Source organism: Gallus gallus, chromosome 1 (assembly GCF_016699485.2).
Source record: "Gallus gallus isolate bGalGal1 chromosome 1, bGalGal1.mat.broiler.GRCg7b, whole genome shotgun sequence".
Lineage (NCBI taxonomy): Eukaryota > Metazoa > Chordata > Aves > Galliformes > Phasianidae > Gallus > Gallus gallus.
This window is the reverse complement of record NC_052532.1, coordinates 183,356,122-183,369,343: the sequence shown is the minus strand read 5'-3', so window position 1 is coordinate 183,369,343 and position 13,222 is coordinate 183,356,122. Positions and strand designations below refer to the sequence as shown.

The 13,222-nt window shown below is 37.5% G+C and overlaps 1 protein-coding gene across 9 annotated transcripts in view; it reads left to right on the top strand.

The window, feature by feature from the left end:
• CNTN5 (contactin 5) overlaps positions 1-13,222 on the top strand; it is a 603,593-nt gene that overhangs the window by 579,391 nt on the left and 10,980 nt on the right. For all 9 annotated transcript variants that reach the window (XM_015279880.4, XM_015279870.4, XM_040707026.2 and 6 more), the window contains 1 exon segment: positions 8,760-8,869. In XM_015279880.4, the coding sequence (XP_015135366.2) occupies positions 8,760-8,869 (110 nt within the window).

Here is a 13,222-nt window from a genome sequence, read left to right as displayed (position 1 = left end):
TACTTCTCTACAAATTGGAAAGATATGAATTTGATGAGTGAACTGTTCAGTGGATGAAGAACAGGCTTCAGGATCGAATCCAAAGAGTGGTGGTCAATGGCTCAATATCTGGATGGAGATCTGTGACAAGTGGTGGCCTCCAGGCATCAGCGCTGGTACCAATACTCTTCAGTATCTCCATCAAGGATACAGTGGGGTCAATTGCACCCTCAGCAAGTTTGCTGATGACATCAAGCTGTGGGGTGCAGTCGACATGCCACAGCAATGGAATGCCATCCAGAGGGACCTAGACATGTTTGAGCAGTGGGCCCAGGAGAGCCTCATGAGATTCAACAAATTGAAGTATGAGGTCTTGCACCTGGGTTGAGACAACATCCACTACCAATAAAAGCTAGGGGACAAAAGGATTGAGCACTGCCCTGCTGAAAAGGAACTGGTGGTACTGGTGGATGGCAAGCTGGACAAGAGCCAGCAACATGCTCTTGTAGCCCAGAAAACCAACTATATCCTGGGCTGCATCAAAATAAGCATGGCCAACAGGTCAAGGGAGAGATGATCTTGCCCCTCTACTCTGCTCTGGTGACTCCTCGCCTGGAGTACTGTGGCCAGATGTGGAGTTTTCAGTACAGGAGAGACGTAGACCTGTTGGAGCATGTCCAGAGGTGGGCTATAAAGATGCTCCAAGGGATGGAACACCTCTTCTACGAGGACAGGCTGAAAGAGCTAGGGCTGTTCAGCATGGAGAAGAGAAGACTCCAGGGAGACCTGAGAATGGCCTTTCAGTATCAAAAGGTGACCTACAGGAAAAAAGGGGACAGACTTTTTAGCAGGGTCTGTGGTGATAGGACAAGGGGAAATGGTTTCAAACTGAAAGAGGTTGGATAGGTTGGATATAAGGAAAAAAGACTTTTACAATAAAGGTGGTGAGGGACTGACCCTGGTTGCCCAGGGATGTGGTGGATGTCCCAACCCTGGAGATATTCAAGACCAGGCTGGATGAGGCTCTGAGCAACCTGATCTAGCTGTGGATGCCCTGTTTATTGAAGGGGAGCTGAACTAGATGACTTTTAGAAGTCCCTTCCGACTCTAAGGATTCTGTGATTCTACAATTCTATGATTATTCCATAATACCCCATATTAAAAGTGTAATGTTGAAGGAGAGAGTTGTATTGGAGAGACTGTCAACTACCATTCTCAGTTATTATAAAAGTTGGGATTGCTGTTTTTGCTAAAAACCCTTCCAACAATCTATTTCTGATCCACTGTTTCAATCAGTAGTATCAGATATTCATATTGTTACAGAAACAATTCCATTTTAAAATGTAACATTTGCCCAGTATATCCATGACATTTTTACATTTGACTTCCTTTTTTTTTTTCTCAATAGTAAATGAAACTGTGAAACTGATAGTAATGATTGTGTTATTTAACAATTTCATACTCTAATCAGAAAGTTCAATAAAAAGAGAATCTCAAAAAAAAAAAAAAAAAAAGAAGGAAAGAAAGAAAGGCAGCAAAACTACATATTGTAATCTACCTTCATACTGTCACCTATCACATGTTGTCAGGGCCCAGTTGTGGTGGCTCCAAATTGTGCCTTTCTAATTACACCTTTCTAATTTTAGATAAATTTTGCATGACACTGTTATTTATGAGAAAATTTAGCAGCGCAGAGTAGTTTGGATAGCAAATACCACTAATGACCTTATTCTGTCTGCGATAATTAGCAGATTATTTACTGACTCTACTGAGAAGAAATAATGTTACTATAGCCTTGTTTTGGTAAATAATTAAGACTCTGTAGAAAAGTTAATCTTAACAAATAGCGATGGATCTAGTCATTAAATAGCAGGAAGCTAGTCAATAAGTAGTAGCTATAAAAATGAGGGGAAATGAAAGTGTTTTGTAATGTCTCTAAGTCAAAGGCGTAAAATCTATCTAAAATTAATACGGCAAGAAACTGTACATTTACATGGCAATACACTACATCAGAGGATTTAGAGGTATGCCCACTAAAGGATATTAAGATTAAGTAAAACGTATATTATGCTTGTACTGTAGTGGTGGACTTAGTGGTGTTAGTCTGATGGACTTGAACTTATTTTCCTTATAGTGAAATATAAGTAATGAAAGGGATAAGAACAATACAAGTTTTGCCAAAAAGTGAAGTGAGATTTTTTTTTAATTTAATAAACCAGAAAAAAAGAAGTAAATAATACATTAATATTAAAGAAAATCAAGGAATGGACTGTACTATTCACTTTGCATAAATAAGGTTATATAAGTAGAATGGCTGATAAGAATGTGCAAATATACCCATTTTTACATCTGTAGTGAAAAACTTCAGTACTGTCAATTTCTTAAAAACTCAGCCTTTTCTAATTTAAACAATTCAGACTTCACCATCTACATGTACCAATAATGATATTTAATAATGAAATTTAATCTCTTTTTCTACTCATGACTACCATTGATGGTAAAAGTCAGACCTTTTAATATGCTCAAAGCCATGGGGGAAGATATTTTCCATCTCAAAGTAATGAAAAAGTAGCAAAAATAAATTATTATCAAGAAAATTCTTTCTATATATGCACATTAAAAAGTACTTTTGCCACCACATTTGTAAAAGCATAACCACAAAATATTGTAAGCTTCACATCAAATCAAGACAGAAATTTTAAAAGTGTATATAAATGGGAAATAGTATACATTATGGTATAAAACAGAAAGATCATGTGAAATACAAATGAGGTATTAATTTGAATTAAAAAAAAAAAAAAGTGGATTTCAGATTATCTGGATTACAGAAGAAACACTGATGTGGTGTGAAATACTTCTTGAGTTCATAGAATCATAGAATGGCTTGGGTTGGAAGGGACCTCAATGTTCATCAAGCTTCAACACCCCTGCCTCAGGCAGGGCAACCAACCTCCATATCTAATACTAGACCAGTCTGCCCAGGGCCGCATCCAACCTGGTCTTGAACAACTCCGGGGATGGGGCATCCACAACCTTTCTGGGCAGCCTGTTTCAGCACTTCACCACTCTCTTGGTAAAGAAAAAAAAAGAGGAAAGGTTGGAAAAAGCATAAGACAATACAAAAGCTGTAAATACAGTATGAAACCGATTAGGAAAATGATGACAGACAAAAGTACTGAAAGGAAAATATATAGTTGGAAGGCTACTGGCAGAATTTCTTAAAGTTCAATCTCAGCTCATATGTTTCGTATTCCAAATGCTAGCAGAAGAGCATGGTTATGATACTGCTGTTATTGCAATGTCATGATACTCTTTTAATGCTGGGAAAGATCTGAATAATAAATAGGAAAAATGTGAATTGGAGAACATAGGCAAAAGAAATACAAACAGCATGCAAATGTACATAATGAGAAAAGAAACAAGCCTTTCCATTAGAAAATGGAAATCGAATAATTGAAACCTGTACTAAATACAATTTCAAATGTTATAATTCACGTCAGGGCATGATTCTGATAAAACTGTCTCAAAGCTTTGCTACAATCTTACTTAAAGTTCTTGCTGCTTATGCTCAACAAAGAACTCAAGATAGATTCAGAGGTTTAACAAGACCATCAAGAAACGAGCAGAAATTTGAGAGCTTGTTTTGCTTTCCCAGCAGAAAATGGCTGAGCTGGGATAGAAAGCTGTCTGCAAATTGGAGAAAATATTCGACATAGCGAAGAGCTTTTAAACATAAAGGACAAAGACGTTACATCATTTTTAGCAAATAAAACAAGGCAGATGTTCTTCATGCCTGATGCCAGCTGGCCAAAAAGGGTTCACAACTGCACATTTGAACACTCTGGAGTGCAACCACACTATTGACCTCTCCTAGAACTTGTTGCATTCACAGACCTCCCAGAAATCACCCCTGGCTGGACATAGTTTGGGGCAGCAGTAATTGCCCAGTGTCAATACTTCACCACGGACCATGCAAACAACATTATGGGAAATTACATATCCATGCTCAGGCTGGTACCTTGTCTCCCTGTGCCTGGTTAGCTTACAAGCATAGACATAAACTACCAGCATAAGAATGAATAAGAATTAGAATACACGTAGAATAGAAATTTGTGAAGATATATAAGGATGTAGAAGTAGACTTCTGGGAGAAAGAGGGAACCGAACCCATTTGGCATCGAGACGAGCTAAATCTTTTATAAAGGTTTTTTTAGCATGGTTGCCACAATGGGAGATATAGAACAAGTTCAGTTAGATTCAGTACCTATCTTTTCCTTTGGGCACCAGAAGAAATCATCTTCACAAAAATGAAGGTTTCATAATTTTTATAAACAGTGTAGTGAATACTACTAAAAACTTCTAGATATGAAAAAGAGAGCTCTGAGCAGTACAAGAAAAGCCTGAAGACTCTGAGTCATGCTGTGTTTGTGTAAAAACTCCTGAGGGATCCCAGATGCACTTTTGTAACACAAGATACAAGGATTCTACAGGGAGTTTTTGCTCTTGCTTTGTATAGGTTTGTACTATATCATTGAGCCAACAGATAACTAAGCTTCTCAGTTATCTGAAAGGGCCATGTAACAGCCCTTGCAGTTTTGTTCCTTCATATCTTGAATTTGCTTTTCATCAGGACAGACAGTGGATGATGATATTGAATCACTTAAGACTGAAGGATTGTTCTGGTTAGGTCCATCCCCCCTTGTTTTTCATCCTGAGTCCTTACTTAAATACTTTAAAATTACCTTTATTTTTTCATCTAGAAGAAAGAATATGCAATTACACTCTTTTAAATATAGCCTTACATTCAAGAAGTCCTGTAGATCATTTCATAATGAAAGCTGAGCTCCATGGAGTTTAGGTGAACCTGAAAATTAATAAGTTGTACCATTAGCTGTACACTACAGCAGATTATTTTCTGCTTCTGTCAGCTGATCCATCCAGGTTGGATCCTGAAAAATTTGTCCTGAGCTGTCTTCATTGGAATATTAAAGATGAAATTCTAATCCTGATATGTAAGAGTTTGTTAAAAATTCCTTTGATGCTACTGGTATACAAGCAATGCTCTAGACTCATTCATTCCTTAGAGCATTCCATTGAGAAGGGAGAGTCATGGGAATATGGATACTGGGAACAATGTTTATGCAGGAGTGGCATTACAGGAGTGGTCTTCAGAAGCTCTGCCACACAAGCATGGCTTCTACTCTAATAAATACAGGAGAGCCAGGCCAGAGCTCAGCACTGCAGGCCTGATCACTGCTTCACTGATAGCTCATTCCCTTCCCCTCTGGTTTGTCTCTGCTTTAACATTCCGTGGAAAGACATTGTTCAGAGAAAATGTGGATATAGAAAAAGAGGTAGAAGTCCAAGAGATCAGACCAGTCACCTGATTTTTGTTGTTTTGGTTACCAGCTTTTTAAACTCATGTCTCTGGTTTTGTGTTTCCTCTTCTGTCAATGTCCTTTTCCCTTTCTAGCACAAGATGCTGGATGCAGTGTTAACCTGCAGGCAGACACGCCATCATAGATCTGTTGGAGTATCCCATCTAGGGACATGCATCCATCAGTCTGTGTGGTGGAACTGAGCATAATGTCTCTTGGCTTTTCTCAGGAATGAAAGATGGAGGTGCTCTGATTTGGAAGATCTTGTGGCAAATAATTCTACTTTCTTTATCTACAGGATGACACAAGAGGGACTCCTCCTTTTTCCTCCTTCCATTTTCCTTTTTGATAAATCTCTTTTGTGTGTGTGTTTTATTTTTTTCCCCACAGAAAGGAATGATCTGTCAAGGCTCTTTGCTGAAGTCCTAAAATCTTAACTATATTCAATTACTCAGGATGATATTTACAACATTAACATTACATTTTAATGAAAGCTCAGATACTGAAGTTAGGGAAGTGTATAAAGTTCTCTTCTGGAGTCAAAATGAGAAGTAAATGCATATCATGTATCTGAGCAAGAGGTCCTGACTGAAGTTTCATTCCACAAAGTAATTAAAGAAGAAAAATACAAGAGTTCCTTGAATTTGGTTTTAGTTATGCTTTTTTGTTTATTTGTTTTTGTTAGATCACATGGAAATCTTCAAGGATGAACATTTCAGAAAAAAATGGACTGGTTTATTTTGAGAAATAGAAACCCAGTAAACAACTATTCATTTTTCTGTCTGCCAGTACTGAAATTCAGAATTCCCTCTCTGAATGTCAGATCAATATGATTACTGTAATTCCTGGCTTTGCTTTATTATGGTCATCTCAAAGTGCAGCAGATTAAATGTGTCCTTACAGTGTGATTGTAGCAAATGGAAAGACAATGTTTTTTGGACATTGCACATAGCCTTTTGAGAAATTACCACGCTTCATCTTTAATTTGATTGAGGTATATTATAGAAATCATTAAAGATGTTTGCCTTTCTTTTTCTGTCAGCATGATCTCAGGAAGATACCAATAGATTTAATATAATGACAAGATATTAAGAACAGAATAAGATCATAGCATCAGTGACCATAATGGGAAAACTAATGAACCTATCAAACTTATCGTTAGTTTTAGACACACAGAATAAAGCATGACATTGAACACAGAATGTATATTATATCACCAGAAATTATATGATCCTCATCCTATCTGAATCCATATAAAATGTTATTTCATCTCCATAAACTTTCAAACAGTCATAAAATACCTTGTTCCTAAATATATAATTTCTCTTTTTTTGGTGAACACTTACATTCTTAATGTCTAATATCTGTGAAATTACAGTAAATAATTTTTGGATATGAAAGAAATAAATTTTCTTCACATTAAAAAAAAAAAAACACTAACTATTTCTACTCTATTTGTTCAAAACAATTTTTAAAAATATCAGGAAATACTCAGCCTTCTATTCTGAGCAATACATAACCTCCCTTAGTGAATGCTATGAAGAGGAAATGGTTTGTGCATTTATAGAAAGTGTAAAGGCTGCCAACCACCATTTTGTGTACATCACAAATTATGCATCCCACTGCAATCTTTTCTGACAACAAGGTAATTGCTTCAATAATACAAAAAATAGAAAATAGCCTTTGCTGCACAAATCTTAGTAGTACCTGAAACAGAAAGCAGGGTGTAACTATGGAACAGAAAATCATATTATGAGGAATACGTTTCTTCATAGCACATTTCTTTCAGTATTGAATTCAGAAGTGCATTTTATTTATTCCTAGATATTTTTACTTCTTTTTCTCTTTTTCTTTTAACCTGAAAAGTTTCATACATGTATGATATTCATTAGTAAGTCTCATTCTAGATGAATACCATTTTGAATCACATCAGAAATGCTTATTTTCTTTAGAAGTAAATAAAAAAGAAGATCAAAAAGAGATGCAAACATTAAAAATCTGACATCAAAAGGGATGAAAAAATGTACAATCCATATCAGAGAAAATGTATAGGGCAGCAGTGCCAGAACAATTCCTGCAACATGATCAGAGAAAGGAAAGTAGCTAAACATCTTACTGAGGCAGTTTGATCAGTGAGAAAAATATATCATTTCAACTCAGACTGCTCCATAAGGAAATTCCTTTCCTGTAGCCTTCTTAGATGAGCCTCCAAAACATATTTTTTACAAAGTTCTTTGATGTGCCTCCCCATAACATAAAAGCCAGGACCTCTGCCTGCCCTTCAAGATCAGATCAACATGTTAGAAATGTAATGAAGAACATTAGGCCAAGGAAGAAATTGCAGGCTCTTCTAATACAGAGGAATGCAAACTCACCTTTTTGCTGAGCAAGTGAACTTCACCAGAAAAGTGGAGAGAAGCTGGTACTGTATTCAAGCCTTATCTCTATACCCTGTCTTGGGCAACTTTTCAATAACGTTTAGGTAGTAAAGCAGAAAATGCAAAAGATTTCCTTAGCTCAAGTCACGGTTTGATACATGAATATTTTGGGACACTCTCCCAGTGCACTTAAATGAGGATACAATTTTTTGCTGTGGTTCAAAGCATATCTCAGCAAAACTCTCTGTATTTACCCAGATAACTATCCAGCCACCAAAGGAAGCTGGACCTCTATGAAGTGCTCACTTATTTCAAAGTGCAAAGTAAAATTTGACTATGGCAACAAAATTGGGCATCCCTAAGCCAGTGGTGTGCACGTTTTCCGTTCCCCTGCTGCATTAAAGGATGCTCATCCCAGAGAGAGGGCAGGGATGACCACCCTAGATTTACATGTTCTCTGGTCCAGATCATCAAAAGGCCAAAACTACACAGCGTCCTACAAGTAGCATGGGGATAGAAACACAGACTTAAGGCCAATGGTAACAACACAGATAATGAGAGGAACATAGGACCTCAAAGAGTAAATACTTCATAGGATTGACAGAGCACCGTAGTTAGGTATCATTCAATCTGTGCTGGAAAAAAAGCACTCAAAAGCCAGGAAGAGAATGAACACTCCATTTATTTCTAAAGCAAAGCAGATCAAATAGGATGAGAGGTAGGGGGAAGGAGGAGGTCATTTACAAACATAAAAGATTTTCAAAAAAATCATAAGGGATCCTGTCACAGTTTACTGCACCCATCATCTGCGATAAGATATTGATGTAGCATGGCACAAATAAAGAAGTACAACAATAATAATCTCTTTATCTTGTTCAGTTTTTCATGTTCCCCATAAGTGTCATACCTTCTTGTGAGTATTAAGGTAGAATAAAGGAAGCAAATGACAGTTTCAGATGGAGTGTTTTTGATAAATACAAGTTGTTACAGTGGAGGTTTATTGTTTCAATTTTTCTTAATACAGAACCCACTGCTGCTCCTATCGATGTCAAAGCTACGAGTTTGTCTGTATCAGAGATTCTTGTTGCGTGGAAACATATTAAAGAAAGTCTAGGAAGACCACAGGGATTTGAGGTATGAACACAGAATATCATAATGAGAAGTCTTGTTGCTTTTGCTAGCATTGCATTCTGTTAACCTGTGGAGTAGTTAAACTTCAACGGAAAATATACTCATTTTAGCATACACATAACTAGCTGCAGAACAATGGTCACAGCTGTAGTACTGGCACATCTTTTATTTATTTGTGCTTGAAAACTATTCAACACCAGTTCCCATAACATCTCTTAGACACTTCAAAAAGGGCTGAAAGAACCACAAGTGACCCAGCAGGCCTCTTTCACAGGCTGGGGAAGATTAGGTATTGACTGTTTCCAGATCCAAGCGACCAGTTCAAACTTGTTATTATTTACTGAGAGCAACCAATATACAGCAAAGCAGCCTCTGCCATCCCTGTGCTCTCATCCAGCAGTGGCCGGGGGACATCTGCTGGGCAGATCACAAAAGGTTGGATGGCAGGAGGGGAAGCAGCAGCAGCACTGTCAACAAAAAAAGGGAAGGCTTGGAAATGACCCTTGTGATCTGGGACCTGAAACCAGCATTGGCATTGCACCATCTTGGTCCGCTGGATCCAGTTGTATCTTTGGATCCAGTTTACATTCCAATTCCCCAGGAACAGACTGAAACTAGGACTAAACCTGTCTTTTGGGGCCACTGTGATCCATCCTAAATCAGTTACACTGCTGCTCAATTTACTGTTTTTGCAGTGCAGGTTATCTCACCCACTTTAGTCATTTTGAGAGTGCTGATCCTTTCCTTCTTGTCTGCAGTAGGAAAGAAAAGATTGTAAAGAAGTAGATCTGAGGCAGATACTAGTGTAACGGATACCTAAAGACTGACAGGTTGAATCCAAATATAAGTTACAGTGCAGCAATTAATGTTATTAAGATCACTGAATAATATTTTTACTCTCAAAGTGCAAGCATCTTAATTATTTTGTAGTACAAGTTCCCAGAATTTAATATAGCTTCTTAAACTCAGCTCCTGTGTAGTGCTTATTTTTATTTTAAATCTTGAGAAAATACATATATTTTCCTCCAGAAAGTCCTGAAAAATTATTTTCAAGGAAAACTCTGAGCTAAAACTTTTCATATCCTTCATGTTCTTGTTATTAACCTTTGGCAAATTCATGATAGCTCTAATATTGACTAAGAAACGTGGATTTGTGTTCATCTCTGCCTTATGTTCAAATTAAAATGATGTTATGAGTTCAAGCATTCTGTAAAAAAATGATTCAGTACTTTTATTTGTCCTTTCAGCCTACATATATGATATTTGAAATTGTGAAGAAAGATAGCCTATGAGAGCATTACACATTAAGGTAGCTCTCACTTTACGGTATATAACTTGATTTCCTTTGTCCAGATCAGGTATGAATTAAGTAATTGAACTAAAAGATTTTTGAATGAGGCATGCTTATCTGGTTCAGTAATAAGTACTTACTTCTTGCATCTTCTTCAATGACTCTTTGAGTCTTTGTCATGTAAGCCGTGATTCAAAAACTTACATCATACCAGCACTATTATATCAAGTTCCCAGAAAATGTATCTGCAGAAGTGTTATAGTCCTGTCATAACTGCACAACTCCACCAACAATATCATACTTAAATACTCAAAAGAGAAACTCTTGCTGTTGCCCCACATTCTGTTGGCCAGTGAAGAACAGGGCAGATTTGATCTCCAGTCCTTAAGAGGATCCTGTCATGCTGCAAAGAGACTTTATAGAATCATAGAGTGGCTTAGGTTGAAAGGGATCTTAATGATCAACAAGCTCCATCCCCCTGCCATAGGCAGGGTTACCAATCTATAGATCAGATCAGACTTAGTCCATTCCTAGGAGGTCTCAGTTCTACTCTGAGTCGTGATGACAACATCTGATCCTGCCACACTTCCTCTGAGGGAGCAATGCCACCCTCACCCTCCTCAGTCCTTCTCAGGTAATCACAAAAGCACTCCTGACAGGAGTATGCTGACTCACAGTCTCCTCTACAGTTCAGTCTCTACAGTTTAGTTGTAACAATTTCCTGAGCTGTGTTTGAGTCTTGTTATCCAGTAACACACTAACACAATGTGTACCCTCAGCAGCATACCTGGTCAAGAGCTGGGATTGGGCAACCATCACCAATGGCCTTTGAGTGTAAAAACATGCACTCCACCAGAGCCACTACACTCCCCAGCCTTGGACTGGACAGCCCTGTCTAGTAGAGCACATTTACTGCACAGTTTAAACAGTTATTTTACTCTTTTTCCTACATGATTTGCTGTGAATTCTTGCAACTTAGATATTCCTTTACAGTTTGTTCAGTCTGTGACTATGACAAGAACCCCGGGGTCTGTCACTTGCCCGAGTTTCTTCCCTACATACGTTTCCATGCTGAACTCTGCAAACTGTCAGTTCTCTCTCACTGTGCTTTAGCCCTGTTGCTCCTTTATGTTAAAAGTATTTTTACTATTTGCATATAGCTTGCTTCTTGCAGTAAAAATGATACCTGACCATTTACCTTTAAGACTGCTATGTATAAAGAGAACAAAATTATATCCAATAGAGATTATTTTCACCTTACAGATATTGTTTCTGTCCACACTGAAGTGTTGCACTTGTTACTAACCTCTGTCTTCAATTTCCAGGCCAGGCTTTTATCCTCTGAAATAGCTTACTCACTGCACCTTTTCTTTTTCTCTTTACAAAGTTGACTTTTTTTTTACTCCCTCTCAGGCATCTTGACGTCTTTAAGTTACACCTACTATTTTTACCCTTATCCTCATTCCATCATCACATTGATTCTCAAAATGTTCTGTGAGGTTTGTCTTGAATCATTTTAAAATAAAAACAGACATTTTCTTTTTCAGATGAAAACATTTTCTCTAAAATTTATTCTTTCATAACTTGAATGTGCTTTGCTTTCATTACTTACTTGCTACAAATCAGTTTCCTTAGCTCTACTGATAAGTCCTACTAATAGATAGCTCTGACAGACAGAATAGTGGATTCTTCATATCAGAGGTGATCTTCCTGTCCTGGAATGTATTTAGACCCAGAGTGCAGCATGTTTCAATGCCAACAGTAGCATTTAATTACTCTACTGCCCTCATTGACTTCTCAGGAATGAACATGGAGGTTGTTATTGGTATTGTAGTCATTAACATTGAACTTTATTAACACTTTGTCTCCTCACTGCCATACACTAGTTGTAGGATTCTAGTGTGAAGACTACAGAGTAAATATTTCAAGAAAAGTATCTGTAGTTTACACAACACAAAAATGAAACATATAAAATACATCCCTGCTTCTGTCTCTCTCCATGAAGGAATTAGAGCCTTCTTCTGAGGCTGCTACTTTTATTTGAGGATAGGAATAACTTTTTTTTCCCTCTTTGCTCATGCTCATTTTAGTCAGAATTTCTTTGCTCACTTTCTGACAAAGAACTATTTCAGGGAATAGTATTTGCCCTTTTCATTCCCATTCCCAGAAAGAATGATGTTCACAGCCGCCTTTACTACATAAACAGAAGAGTACGTAGTACTGCCCTGAATGATTCAGCAGGACAGAACGCAATCCAAGGATGATATTGCTAGAGTTTTCAGTTCTGTTTTTGGGAAAGATTTCATCAGAAAGGAGATAATAGCTGAAAGGATCAGTGTAGGGAGTCAGTGCATTCCAGTATCCATTTAGAAACTCTAAATCCACACTATCAGTCCAATTTTGCTTACATACTGATAGTATCTCTTTAAACCATTCCTTTGGTGCAAAAGGAAGGGTCCTGTATAGCAAAAAATCTGCTTCCCATCATGATTCACTTTCTTCAGTTTTGCTGAACACTAATTTAAGCTAAAACCTGTTTTTCAAGGTTTAATCATATGTAGGACTGTGCAGAACACAGTCTGTAGCTCTAGTAATTCTCAAATAGCAAATAAAAAAATATACAAAAAAACAGTGACTTTGATAAAAAGATGAATGATTTCTTTTTTGTTAACAGTTGTCTCCTAACATAGAATTATCATGGACCATGAGTACAATGTTATCTCTAAAGCATGTGAAGCCACAGCCCATGCAAAATAATCTGACCAGCCAGTCTGTTCTCATGTCTCAATTTGTATTCTGCCCATGGCCACCACAGCAGAGACAACCACCTACACACACTTCAAATTTCCTGGCCTTTTAGCAGTAGTATTATAGAAGGGGGAGGTGTTATTTTTCTAGTGGTTGAATGCTTGGTCTCTAATCAACGAAAGTGACAGAGTATTTACTATATAGAGACAAGTCTGGAGTGACCCAGTTTCACTCCAGCCCTGTTTGCACTTTGTACTAAGGAGTAATGAAAGGCACAGTAACTTGTCCAATTGCACATTGTCATCCCTGAAAGGCAG